The sequence below is a fragment of the Delphinapterus leucas genome, chromosome 17 (genome assembly GCF_059928025.1).
Source record: "Delphinapterus leucas isolate spDelLeu-1000000601 "Yukka" chromosome 17, BTC_Dleu_Yukka2, whole genome shotgun sequence".
NCBI lineage: Eukaryota > Metazoa > Chordata > Mammalia > Artiodactyla > Monodontidae > Delphinapterus > Delphinapterus leucas.
In genome coordinates this window covers 42,085,502-42,098,482 of record NC_143145.1, presented here as the reverse complement: position 1 = coordinate 42,098,482, position 12,981 = coordinate 42,085,502, and the positions used below count along the sequence as shown (strand labels likewise).

The window sequence follows — 12,981 nt, the reverse complement described above, 5'->3', positions numbered from 1 at the left end:
ATGGAAATGTAAAGTGGTGCAGCTGCTTTGGAAAAACTGTTTGGCAGCTCTTCAGAAAGTTAAACATAGAGTTATCATAGACCTAGCAATTTCACTCCTAGGTTGGTATGAGAAATGAAAACGTATCCACACAAAACTTGTGCACAAATGTTCACTCATAATAGTCCAAAAGTGGGAACAACTCATAGTTGAATGAACAAACAAAATGTGTGTATCCATACAGTGGAATATTATTCAGATTTTCTTCAATTAAAAGGAATGAGATACTAAAAGATGTGCCAACGTGGATGAACCTTGAAAACATGCTAATTGAAGGAAGCCAGATACAAAAAGCCACATATTGTATCATCGCATTTTTATAAAATGTTCACAACAGACAAATCCATGGAGACAAAGTAGGTTAGAGGTTTGTCAGGAGATAAGGAAAGGGAGAACTGGGAAGTGACTGCTTAATAGTTACAGGATTCTTTCTGAGGTGATGAAGAGAAAACATTCTGGAATTGGTGGTGATAGTTGCACAATTTTGTGAATATACTACAGCCACTGAATTGTATACTTCAAAAGGGTAAATCTTATGGTATATGAATTATGTTCCAATTTGTTTTTAAATGTAATGGAGCTGGAACATATTTTTTCCCCTGGGATTCATTGTTGGTGCCAGTTTCTCCTCATTGTAAAAAAGGAGGAAGGGGTGGAGGAATAATATTACCTTGGCCATCAAGTCTTTGTAAATGTATTATTATAAAAGTTGCTAGATGTTCTAAGATCTACATTTTTCTGTTTCTTGAATATAGTGTGTTCTGGTAATCAACCGTTGGTTTATTGAGCATAGTTTCTTTTATCGGGAATGGGGTGCAGGGCCTGATTGTGATCTCCTTTCTTTTTCTAGGCACCTTTTCCTTATTAAGAGCACGGGCTTAATGGTCAAAATATGTGGGTTTGAATCTTTTCCCCACCACTAATTCGCTGTGCGACCTTGGGCGTATTCCTTAACTTGTTGGTAACTCAGTTTCTTCATCTGCGAAATGAAAAAAGTATTAATTCCTTTTGAGGGAGTTGTTAGGATTAAGGAGATAATGTCTGAAGTGCTTAAGTAAGAGCTCAGTTGTCAATTTCTCATGATACCTCAGGCTTTTAGAAGGAAGTAAAAATTAAGCCAACCCCATGTCCATGGTGATTTGTGCATTGAGCTTATTCCTGAGGTATTATTTTGAGGGGTGATTTGTAAGTATTGAACATGTAGGACTTTAATATTTTAATTTTATTTTAATCTTACTTTATTGTGTAGTAAACAACTTATACTAAAAGTTTTTATTCTTTATTACTCAATTCTTTAGGGCCAAAAAATTGTGCCTTTTAAAAATAAAATATTGACAATTCGTCAAGCAAATAAAGCATTTTGTTTGTAGGAAAAAAATTTGGATGACAAAGCGTATCGTAACATCCAGGAACTGGAAAATTATGCTGAAAACACACAGAGCTCTCTTCTTTATCTAACACTAGAAACATTGGGTAAGTGTTTCTTTTTATACTTCTCTTTTTTAAAGAAAACACCTTTTTTTTTTTAAATTGAAGTGTAGTTGGTTTACAATATTGTGTTAATTTCAGGTGTACAGGAAAGTGATTCAGTTATACATATATATATGTATTTCAGATTCTTTTCCATTATAGTTATTAGAATTGTGTTAATTTCAGGTGTACAAGAAAGTGTTAATTTGTGTTAATTTCAGGTGTACGGGAAAGTGACTCAGTTATACATATATATATATATATATATATATATATATATATATATATGTATTTCAGATTCTTTTCCATTATAGTTATTAGAAGATAATATGGTTCCCTGTGCTACACAGTAAATCCTTGTTGTTTATCTATTTTATGTGTAGTGGTGTGTTATCTGTTAATCCCGTACTCCTAATTTATCCCCCTCCCCTTCTTTCCTCTTTGGTAACCATAAGTTTGTTTTCTAAGTCTGTGAGTATGTTTCTGTTTTGTAAATAAGTTCATTTGTATTATTTTTTAGATTCTACATATAAGTGATATTATATAATATTTGTCTTTATCTGATTTACTTCACTCAGTATGATAATCTCTAGGTCCATCTGTGTTGCTGCAGATGGTAATATTTCATTCTTTTTTATGGCTGAGTCATATTCCATTGTGTGTGTGTGTATACACACACACACACACACACGCACACCCCACATCTTCTTTATTGACTCTTCTGTTGATGGACACTTAGGTTGCTTCCATGTCTTGGCTATTGTAAATAGCACTACTATGAACATTGGAGTGCATGTATCTTTTCGAATTAGTTTTCATCTTTTCCAGATATATATGCCCAGGAGTGGGATTGCTGGATCATGTGGTAACTCTATTTTTGGTTTTTTAAGGAACCTGCATACTGTTAAGAAAACACCTTTTAGACTTCACTCTTTTATAATTTGACAATCTAACCAGTTTAACACTGAAGTTTTTCTTTGCACCAACTAGAAAGGAATAGCTTTTTTTTTTTTTTGAGTTAGAAGGGGAATATAATATATACCTTTCTTTGGAATGGAATGTAGACTAATCACAACACCCAGGCTCTCATAAAAGGACTTTAGCTACGTCATGAGAATGCTGTAATTAATAATCTGGTAATTGCAGATGATCCTCTTTTTTTATGCATCTCCTACAATTTGGAAGGCCTGTAGCCTGACTCCTTCCTTCTCTGGCAATAATACTTGCCCATGTTTAAAAACAAAAGGTAGAAGAAATAAAACTGTCTATCTAAAAGTTTTATGAGATTTGTCTTAAAAAGAAAACAACTATGCCACTTAGATGGTATTTTTCCTACTTTGATTTTGTTCTAAGTTGGTGAGGTCTTATTGTAATGAGGAAATTATTTGGGACAAGGACAGTATCATCCATTTGAAGAAGGTAATATGTCTTTATGTCACCCTAAAAGAATAACCCAAGTCCCTACCAAATTTCCCGGGCCTGTTCTGCCTGCACATTCAGTGACATGTTTGCCAACACAATGAAAGGAGGGAGCGAAGAGCAGAATGTTTGTTAAGCATATACTTAAAATGAGGTCATATGGAAATTGCACTGAGGAGAAGAAATGCAAGACTTGCAGTGTTTTTCCACAATAGCTAATTAAAATTCCAAATGTGCTCTTGGTGTGCTGTACTCTGAGGAAAACTCTTTTATTTAAAAGCTGAAGTTCAGAAACCTGTTTATGGTAAATGGTCAGCTTGTCTTTGTGCCCAGTTTTGCTCTCATACATCCTGTTTTTCAGATATAAAACATGGGAGAAACACCTTTTACATGTTTAGGTCATTTCTCTATGCTGCTTCTGTTGACTTGTTATGCATTTAAAGAGAAAAGAGCAGCCCAGTTGATTTCTAAAATCATAGGTATAAAGGATCTTCATGCAGATCATGCCGCAAGTCACATTGGAAAAGCACAAGGCATTGTAACTTGCTTGAGAGCAACGCCGTATCATGGTAGTAGAAGAAGAGTATTCCTTCCCATGGATATTTGTATGCTGGTAAGGCCGTTGTTTGTACCCTTTAATTATTTACCTCAAGAATATGGGGAGGGACTTCCTGTCTTGGTTCTCTGCTTAGTCTATTCAAGTGACCGTTTTGAAACACATGCTTATTGCTTTTTTGCTCCAGAGTTATCAAGTCAGAATTTTATCAGTCAGGCATTTTAGGTCTGTGGTGGAGCTATGAGTAACAAGGTTCAGAGAACCTCACTTGGTGTACTTACATGTTGATGCCTTACTCCCTTTCAAGCAATTACAGTAATTATTCCTAGTGGTCACCTTAGCCTGTTCTTTATTTTATTTTAAAGGAGGAAATAATCCATTAAAAAAGAATACTGTTTATGAGAATTTTTGTTTTCTGGAGGAGGTTCATTATTGTCTGTTCTATTAAACTTCTTATCTGTCTGTTTCTTGCTTTATTTTGTTTCACCTACAACTGTCATTAGTTAGCATCTTGTTGCATATTCTTCCAGGAGTGAGAGCGTCTGTGTGTGTGTCTATATATGCACTCACATACATATAGATATATTTTAAAAAACAAAATAGGGGACTTCCCTCGTGGTCCAGTGGTTAAGAATCCGCCTTCTAATGCAGGGGACGTGGGTTCGATCCCTCGTTGGAGAACTAAGATCCCACATGCCATGGGGTAACTAAGCCTGCATGCTCTAGAGCCCGAGCGCTGTACCTACTGAGCCTGTGCGCTCTGGAGCCCCTGCGCCGCAACTAGAAAGCTCTTGCGCTGCAGCTGCTGAGCCTGCGCACCACAACTAGAGAGAAGCCCGCACACTGCAATGAAAGAGCCTGCATGCCACGTGTGCCACGACTAAGACCCGGTGCAGCCAAACAAAGAAACAAATAAATAAATAAATATTTAAAAAAAAAGAAAAAAAAGAAAACTGACATCATGCAAGCTGCACGGCGTGGCCAAAAAAACCAAAAACCAAGGAAACAAAATAGGCATTATACTGTATATACTGTTCTATCACCAGTTTTCTTGAGCTAGTTTTAATTGTGCTTTTTGAATCCTGATGTAATGTACATTTTCCCACACAGCATGGTGTTTCACAAGAGGATTTTCTACGGAAGAGCCAAGATAAAAATGTAAGAGATGTGGTATATGACATGGCCAGCCAGGCACACTTGCACCTAAAGCATGTAAGTAGCCTCTTTTTGCCAAATCATTTAGGAAACTATCATTTCTAGCTGTGGCTACTCCTAGAGCATGGTTGTAGTGTTCTCTCTTTGGCAGTCCATATCCATCGCTCACTGAAATCCCAATAGATTTATCTCTGGGATTTTTATAAACTTTTTCTACTTTAAAAAAATCTCCTTCTCCCTCTCAGCTTCCTCAGTTAGGCTCCTCTCTGATCCATCCGCTCACTATTTCTCTCTCAGGGGACAGTGTGTCTTTCTGCCTTGTTAAGGCTGATGCCTCTTCTACTCTTCCAGGACCTTGCATCGTCAGCAGTTCCCAGCTGGTATTTTCAGTTGGCCTTTCTGATAACTTGCCCCTTTTATCTTCTGGTTTGTTGCTACTGCCTTCTGAAGTTACAGGCAGCCCATTGGACCCTTCTGTTTCTTACTTTCCCTTCCCAATTAACCTTTTTTGCATAAGTGTTCTACATTCATTTTACCTCAAGGCCCTCACCACCATGGTACCATTCACCATACTATAATTTGGCTTTCATCCTGCTTACTCAAATAATAATCTCTAGTATATAATCTCCTTACTGCCACATTTAAAGGAGTGTCTGATTTGTTGCATTCTTAAACCTTCTTGGTAGCTTTACTCTTCTTGGTAGCTTTACTCTAAACGCTTCCAAGATATGAGCGAATGTAACTTATCTAGGTTGCTCAGTCAAAATAGTTTCTGAAACTAAAATTTACATGTAAGTTATTAGAGCCCAGAAAGTACAAACAAGTGATTGCCATATTTAATATAACTTAAATATATTAAAGCTATAATATTAAAACTTACCAACTAATTAAGCTATAATAAGTCATTAAAAAATAAAGAGTGATTTAGAGAGGGTAGATGTTTTATATGTATATGTATGTATGTGAATGTGTGTGTGTGTGTATATATATATATACACACACACACACACACACATACATACATACACACATATAACAGAGGAAGAATCAGCTAGACTTGATAACTGATGGGATTGTAGCAGAATCAGGAAGGAGGAAAGTCGAAGGCTGCATGGAGTTCGAATATAGATGGTGATGATGCCAGTCAGAGACTACAATAAAAAAGCAGTGGTGTGCTGGGTGCTGACCAGTAGCTGCTGGACATCATTGAATGTAAGGGGATTAGAGGGCATTTAGGGAGGTGGGCTAAAATGCAGATTGTAGGATTGTGACTTTAAGAGGAGGTCAGAACTGGAGGTACAGACTGGGGAGTCATCCAGGTGGAAGGCTTATGTTTAAAGCTCTAAGTGTGGCTATGCTGTTGTCCAAGGAGAATATACATTTAAACCGTAAGACCAAAGGCAGAACCTTGAGCCCACCTCCATTTCTCAGGTAGGAGGAGGAAGGGCTATTTAATAGGAATAAGCAGAAGGAAAGAATGATCAAAGGAAGTGGGAGAACTCAGAGTCAGTGTCTTGGAAACCTAGGGAGGAGCAAGTTCCAAGAATGGGGAATACTGAAATTTTGCATTTCTTGGAGAGATTGAGAGAAAAGATAGGTATGATGATTAGTAGATTGTGGATGGTCTTGAAGAGAGCAATCGTAGTAGGTGGGGTAAGTGAGTCAGGAATAAGAAGCAGTATCTGACAGTATAAGCAAAGACCTTTAGACAGAAGTGGGCTTGGTGAGGGCTGGATGATGGGCATCAGCCTGAGTGGATCAGGGCTCTGTAGTCCAGAGTAGTAGGGTGTTAGGTTGGATAGATGAGGTTAGATTCAAGATGTGTAGGCCTTTGAATTCCAAGATGAATATTTGGGACATGATCTATCAGGGAGTTAAGTTAAAGAAAGAAAAAGTAAAACAGTGACTTTAGGACATGAATTTGGCTGGCTCTGGCCCTGGGGCATGAATTAAAGGTTGGGGAACACAGAGGCAGGAAGATCAGCTAGAAGGATCTTATATTCATCTAGACAGGAGGGAGTGACATCCAAGCTGGGAAGGTGCTGGGACTTGTATGTAAGTACAGTTGACCCTTGAACAATCACGGGGGTTAAGGGCTCCAACCTTCCGTGCAGTTGGAAATCCACGTATAATTTATAGGTGGTCTTCTGTATCCAAGGTGGATTCAACCAACCAAGGATCATGTAGTGCTGTAGTATTTACTGTTGGAAAAAATCTGCGTGTAAGTGAACCCATGTTATTCTAGGGTCACCTGTATGTCTTCATTTACCCCTTACCACAGAGCTGGGGGGGTCAAAGTTATAAGGCAGTTGGAAATGTCAAAACTAAATGTAAGAAAGAAGAGAATTCTTAATATAGTACCTTTTCCTGATTCCTTTAGGTTTGGCAAATTAATCTCAACCGGCAGGAGATGAGAACTATTTTCTTGCTTTCGAGAGCGTCCCTAGCAGTGCTGATTTAAACTGCTAGTGTTGCTTTGTGTTCACTTTCAGAGGGAGAGTGTTTATTTCCAGAAATATTTGTATTTCAAACCAGTTTCCCTTTGTCTTCCTTTTTTAGGCTAGGTCCTTCCACAAAAGTGTTCCTGTGAAAGCATTTCCTGCTTTCCTTCAGACGGTAAGTAGATTAACAGAGAAGGTTGTTTAATTAATGAAGCAGATGTGTATAATTTTTTTTTTTCTATTTTATAAGGTTCCTAGTGCAGTTCTTTAGTTTGGAGTCTTTGTTTTGTTTTCCTCCCTGTGGTATGTTTTGTTAGTTACATTCTGCTTTTGGTGAAGGTCATGCCTCTGTTCCCCAGAGGCAGGTGAGTGGAATTGTCATTAGCACTGGCTGCAGCCATACTGCATCGTTTTGAATCTGTTTTGCCACTTACTAGATGTGGAACAAGTTCCTTAATCACTATGTACCTCAGTTTATTCATAGGTAAGATGGGAATCATAGGAGAAACCACCTCATAGGAGTGTTAGGCTACTTATAGCCATATAAGTATGACCTAATAGTCTATTATATTTTTTCTCCTTAGTGACCATATTGTAGCACTGGCTCCCGAAAGTGGTTCACAGACCAGTGCTGAGCTGGCTGCATCAGAATAATCTGGAAGGCTTCTTCAAAAATACAGATTCCTGGGGTCTTCTTACTAAATAAGACTCTTGAGGTTGGGGAGGGGAGCATTTCTAAGAGGATCTGTGATTTTTAAAAATTCCCCAGGTGATTCTGATGTGTAGCCTAGTTCAGGAACCATTGTGGTAAAATACATAAAGAAATGAGAATAGCTTCCGGTTAGTAGCACCTACTGTGGAACAGGTTCTGAGCTAGGTCATTGCATACGTTATTCCTAGGTGTGGTTTACTTCATTTTATAGATAGAAACCAAGGTTCAAAGATCTGTGATGTTTGAAAATGGAAAATTCATGCATTTTCTACAGTACCAAACATACCTTCTACATTTTTCCCTAAAATATATTTAAAGATTCATTTCTATCCTTTCACATCTTCTATCCTGGGTCTCAGATCTGAGTGTTTGAAATCATTTTCTTTCTTTTCTGGGTTCACTTATTATAAAAGTAATATGTTAATGTTTTAGATGTTCACATAAGAGGAGGCAAAATAAATTAGAATGCTCTCACAATTCTATCCTTTCCAGAGATAATGTCTGTTCATCTTTCTGGGCTTCTTATGTTCATGTAATTATATATGTATTTTTTGTATAAATGAGGTGTCAAGTATCTCTTTCTGTGTCAACACATTGTTCTGTATCACCATTTTTAATTGTTATTTAGTGATGTACTATCATCTCTTTTGTCTCTCTTTTTTTTTTGGCTGCACCACACAGCATGCAGGATCCTAGTTCCCCAACCAGGGATCAAATCCACACCCCATGCAGTGGAAGTGTGGAGTCCCAACCACTGGGCCTCTGGGGAAGTACCCCATCACCTGTCTTGACTTATAAGCTCTAAGAAAGTTCAAGACTTTGTCTGTTTTGTTCACTTTTGTGAAATAGGTTGTTCTCAGCTCTGCTTGTCCATTAGAATCACTTGGGGAACTTTTAAAGCAAAACAAAGCAGTATTGGGCCTGTCCCCAAACCAGTTAAATCATATCAAAGAGGTTGGATCTAGGCACTGATACTTCTTAAAAGTTCCCCCAGTAATAATGAAGTGCAGCTAGGCCTAAGAACCAGTATCTTAGGCTAGTGGTGTGGTCCCCAGTCCAGCAATATATGCCTCGGATATTGTTAGAAATGTAGATCTTGGGATCCACCACAGACCTAATGGATCAGAAACTCTAGGGGCTGGAGCCTAGCTCTGTTTCCGTCCTGTGCCAGGAGAAAGTGGAGGGACTACATGGTAATTTCCGAGGAGCTGCTTCTATCCTACACCCTCATTCCAGCTGGGGCACATCTCTTCTCATTTGTTTTATATATGGAGCATCTGTTAATTACTTTGTTCAAAGAAAAGGTTTTGCTGTTTAAAAATGGTTTGAAAATGACTAGTCTAGGGTAGAGTATGTTGTGCTCTATAGATGAGGTTTTAAGAAGCTATGTTCAGAAATTGTAACATCTTTTTTTTTTTTAAATGTCGGTTTATTGGTTTATTTATTTATTTTTGGCTGTGTTGGGTCTTAGTTTCTGTGCAAGGGCTTTCTCCAGTTGCAGCAAGTGGGGGCCGCTCTTCATCGCAGTGCGCGGGCCTCTCACTATCGTGGCCTCTCTTGTTGCAGAGCACAGGCTCCAGACGCACAGGCTCAGTAGTTGTGGCTCACGGGCCCAGTCGCCCCGTGGCATGTGGGATCCTCCCAGACCAGGGCTCGAACCCGTGTTCCCTGCATCGGCAGGCAGATTCTCAACCACTGCGCCAGGGAAGCCCAGAAATTGTAACGTCTTTGAGAATTTCGCAATGAATTTGTTACTTTGAACAATTTATTTACCATTAACCATGAACCAAATCCTAATTTGTGAATGCCCAGTTGAGCTCTAATTTTGAGGTCATGTTTCATCTGTATTTTAATGGAATTTTCTCCTAATTATAAAAGCATTACGTTCTCATAATAGAGATTTGGAAAATATAAAAAGAATATTAGAAGAAAATAACAATCACCTACAATTCCCAGACCCAGAGGTATATGCTGTTTACACTGTTCTTTCTTTTAAATGAATTTCTGTGTATATTTAAAGTCACACTTTATATGGCAGTGTCCTATTTATCAAACATTTAACCACATCATTAGAAATATTAATACAATATTTGATGGCTGTATAATACTCTCTCATGTGCTTGTATCTTAATTTCATTAACTATTATTTATAATTGGATATTATAAAACTATTAAAATGAACATAATAAAGTTCTTAGAGATGGAAAGTTAATAACAGTATCTGAATTAATTTTTTAAAAAAGTAGGTTACAGAACATTATGAATAGCATGAGCTCTTTTTTCCAAAAATAACAGAGAACATGTGAAAGTACACTAAAATATCTTCAAAGTTTTTTCTCTTAATGTGTTTTTTATTTAATATCTACAAATGAATATATATGTATGCATGTATTATAAAGGATAACATAATGAACACCCATGAACTCACCACTTAATCCAGGAACTAGAATGTCACCATTAAATTGCACTCATGTGTTTTCCCACTTTCATCCCCTTGACTCTGCCTTCCTCCTCCAAGTAGCTATCCTGAATTTTGTATTTATTGTTATCTTGCTTTTATTCTAGAAAAGCTTTTCCCTATTTTATGTATTCCTAACCAAAATGTTGCTTTTTTTTGGCTGCATTGGGTCTTCGTTGCTGCGCGTGGGCTTTCCCTAGTTGCATAGAGCGGGGGCTACTCTGTTGTGGTGCGCAGGCTTCTCATTGCGGTGGCTTCTCTTGTTGTGGAGCACGGGCTCTAGGCATGCGAGCTTCAGTAGGTGTGGCATGTGGGCTCAGTAGTTGTGGCTTGTGGGCTCTAGAGCACAGGCTCAGTAGTGGCACATGGGCTTAGTTGCCCTGCGGCGTGTGGGATCTTCCTGGACCAGGGATCGAACCCATGTCCCCTGCATTGGCAGGCGGATTCTTAACCACTGCACCACAAGGGAAGTCCCTTAGGTTTTTTGTTTTTTTTTTGAGCTGTATAAAAATGGATCATTTTCTGTTTATGTCTTCTGGGTTACACACACACACACACACACAGAGTGTTTCTAAGATCTGTCCGTATTATTGCATCTAGCTACATTTATTTCATGGCAGCTTAATATTTCATTGTGCGAACATTTATTTTTTTGTCAAAGAACTTCTGGATTGTTTCCAGGTTTTTTGCATTTGTGCACATTAATGCACGTTTCTTGCCGTACATATATATAAGTGCAGGGTTTCAAAAGTAGAGAGTGAATTTGTTTGTATGTACACTCATCCGTTTATAGTGTATAGAAGTCTGGGAGAACACACAGTCCTTTGGACAAGCATATGCTCTCTGTGGGTCACACAGGTTGTGCTGCAGAACTCTTAAGGGGAGCTGTACACGTGGGCTGAGAAGGCGGTGGGGCTGCTTCACATCGTGCAGTGCAAACGTAGGTGGCTTCTCTGTTTAATAAAAATTTACAAATTAATAAGATTGAAAAGCATAAAGAGCACTGCCCATCGTCAGTGTTTTCCATCCTGGCCCCCGGTCTCAGAGAAAGGTTTGTCAAGTTTTGTGTGATGCGGGGAGCATGGTGTGACGTTTATAGGGACCTGTGATTGTTCTCCCTGGCTGCAAATTGTTTTCCAGCAAGAACATGGACACCCTTTAAACTTTTTCACAAAATAATTTTTTAAAGAAACAACTTGAGCTCCCCCTCATGGCACTGTGTGTTTCTGTGTGTGGGGGGGGAGTGTTCATTTTCCTCAAATGAAACACCCCTTTTGTATTCTACAGAATCTGGTAATAAGACCTGGCATATAATTTCTCTGTCACATTTTGACCAGAACACTAAATTATGATCAGAATTGGCTTGATGTTTCTAGTACTAGATCTGTGACATAGTTTTACTGGCTTCATAGAAAACTTAGAAGATGTCTTTATTCTCTCTCTCTTTTAAAATTTTCATTTACATTCTTAGTATGTAGAAGGCCATCTCAGGAAAACTAAAATAGCCTTAATACCTGCTGGGTTTGTTTTTGTTTCTTTTAAAGACTTAATCATTCTTTAATCTAGTGACCATTATTCTCTTTTTTCAGGTTGCTCTGGAGGACTATTTAAAGAAAATTCAACAAGTGGATTTTGATATATTCCACCCATCTTTACAGCAGAAGAATACTTTACTTCCATTATCTTTGTATATTCAGTCATGGAGAAAAAGATATTAAAATAATTTCGTGGCACTGATATTTACTTTTATTAGTTTTACAAAAGTGTACTAGTTTAGGGTTCTTGTTTACAAACAACAGGAACTGTTTACATAAGGAGAAAATTCACTTATTGGATGAGTGTGTAGGTCACAGAATTAATGAGAAGTTGCTGTGGGGCCGTGATGCCCAGATTCTGCTGCAGGCACCACCCTTGTCACCAGCAGCCCAGACAGTGTCTGCTGTGCCATCCCTGCAGAGTCCGAGCCCCAGGAGGGAGTATCGTTTTAGCTGTGTTTAGGCTGCAGGCCATGCTTCAGCCACCAGAGGGCAGGGGGAAGCACGTCTCCTCCCGTCCTCACCCTTAGAGAAGAATGGGGAAGGGGCTCAAGAAGTACTAGGTTTGCATGCTGAGCAGCCAAAACCCAGGTGTCCAGGACAGCTGGGAAATGCATTTATTTAGGGATCATGAAGAGTGAAGTTAATATTTGAGGAGTGTCAGTCGCTGTGTTGAGGGCCTTGTATCTCTAACATTTAATCTTTACCACCCTGTGAAAATTTGTCCATGATGATAAAATAACTTATTTCAAGAGCTCGAACCCTAATTTGACTTTAGATCTGGCCGATTTTGAAGGCTTTTACTTTTTTGTTTACCCTTTTGCTTCACTCTCTATTACTGAGCATTATCATCATGAACAAAACTGTATTAACAAAATGTGTATTAATGTAGGGCTTCCCTGGTGGCGCAGTGGTTGGGAGTCCGCCTGCCGATGTAGGGGATGCGGGTTCGTGCCCCGGTCTGGGAAGATCCCACGTGCCGCGGAGCGTCTGGGCCCATGAGCCATGGCCGCTGAGCCTGCGCGTCCGGAGCCTGTGCTCCGCAACGGGAGAGGCCACAACAGTGAGAGGCCTGCGTACCACAAAAAAAAAAAAAAAAAGTGTATTAATGTAAATTAAATTAACAAAATTGTATTGAACATTCATTAAGGGGATACTACATTTTTAAAAACTACTATACTAGTTGAGCTTCCCAC

General features: G+C 38.7%; 1 protein-coding gene and 1 non-coding gene across 8 annotated transcripts in view; both read left to right on the top strand.

The window, feature by feature from the left end:
- NDUFAF6 (NADH:ubiquinone oxidoreductase complex assembly factor 6) overlaps nt 1–11,983 on the top strand; it is a 36,303-nt gene extending 24,320 nt beyond the window's left edge. For 6 of the 7 annotated variants that reach the window (XM_089898889.1, XM_022584761.3, XM_022584760.3 and 3 more), the window contains 5 exons: nt 1,410–1,512; nt 3,408–3,541; nt 4,595–4,696; nt 7,199–7,255; nt 11,840–11,983. In XM_089898889.1, coding sequence (XP_089755015.1) covers nt 1,410–1,512; nt 3,408–3,541; nt 4,595–4,696; nt 7,199–7,255; nt 11,840–11,968 — 525 coding nt within the window. In that variant the 3' untranslated portion in view covers nt 11,969–11,983. The remainder of the gene's footprint in view (nt 1–1,409; nt 1,513–3,407; nt 3,542–4,594; nt 4,697–7,198; nt 7,256–11,839) is intronic. The other variant, XM_089898887.1, reaches the window with a different exon arrangement.
- Nucleotides 5,301–5,441, top strand: LOC115801948 (small nucleolar RNA SNORA14). Its single transcript, XR_004022326.1, has one exon. It is a non-coding gene; the product is annotated as a small nucleolar RNA SNORA14 (small nucleolar RNA).
- Nucleotides 11,984–12,981: the final 998 nt, after the last annotated feature.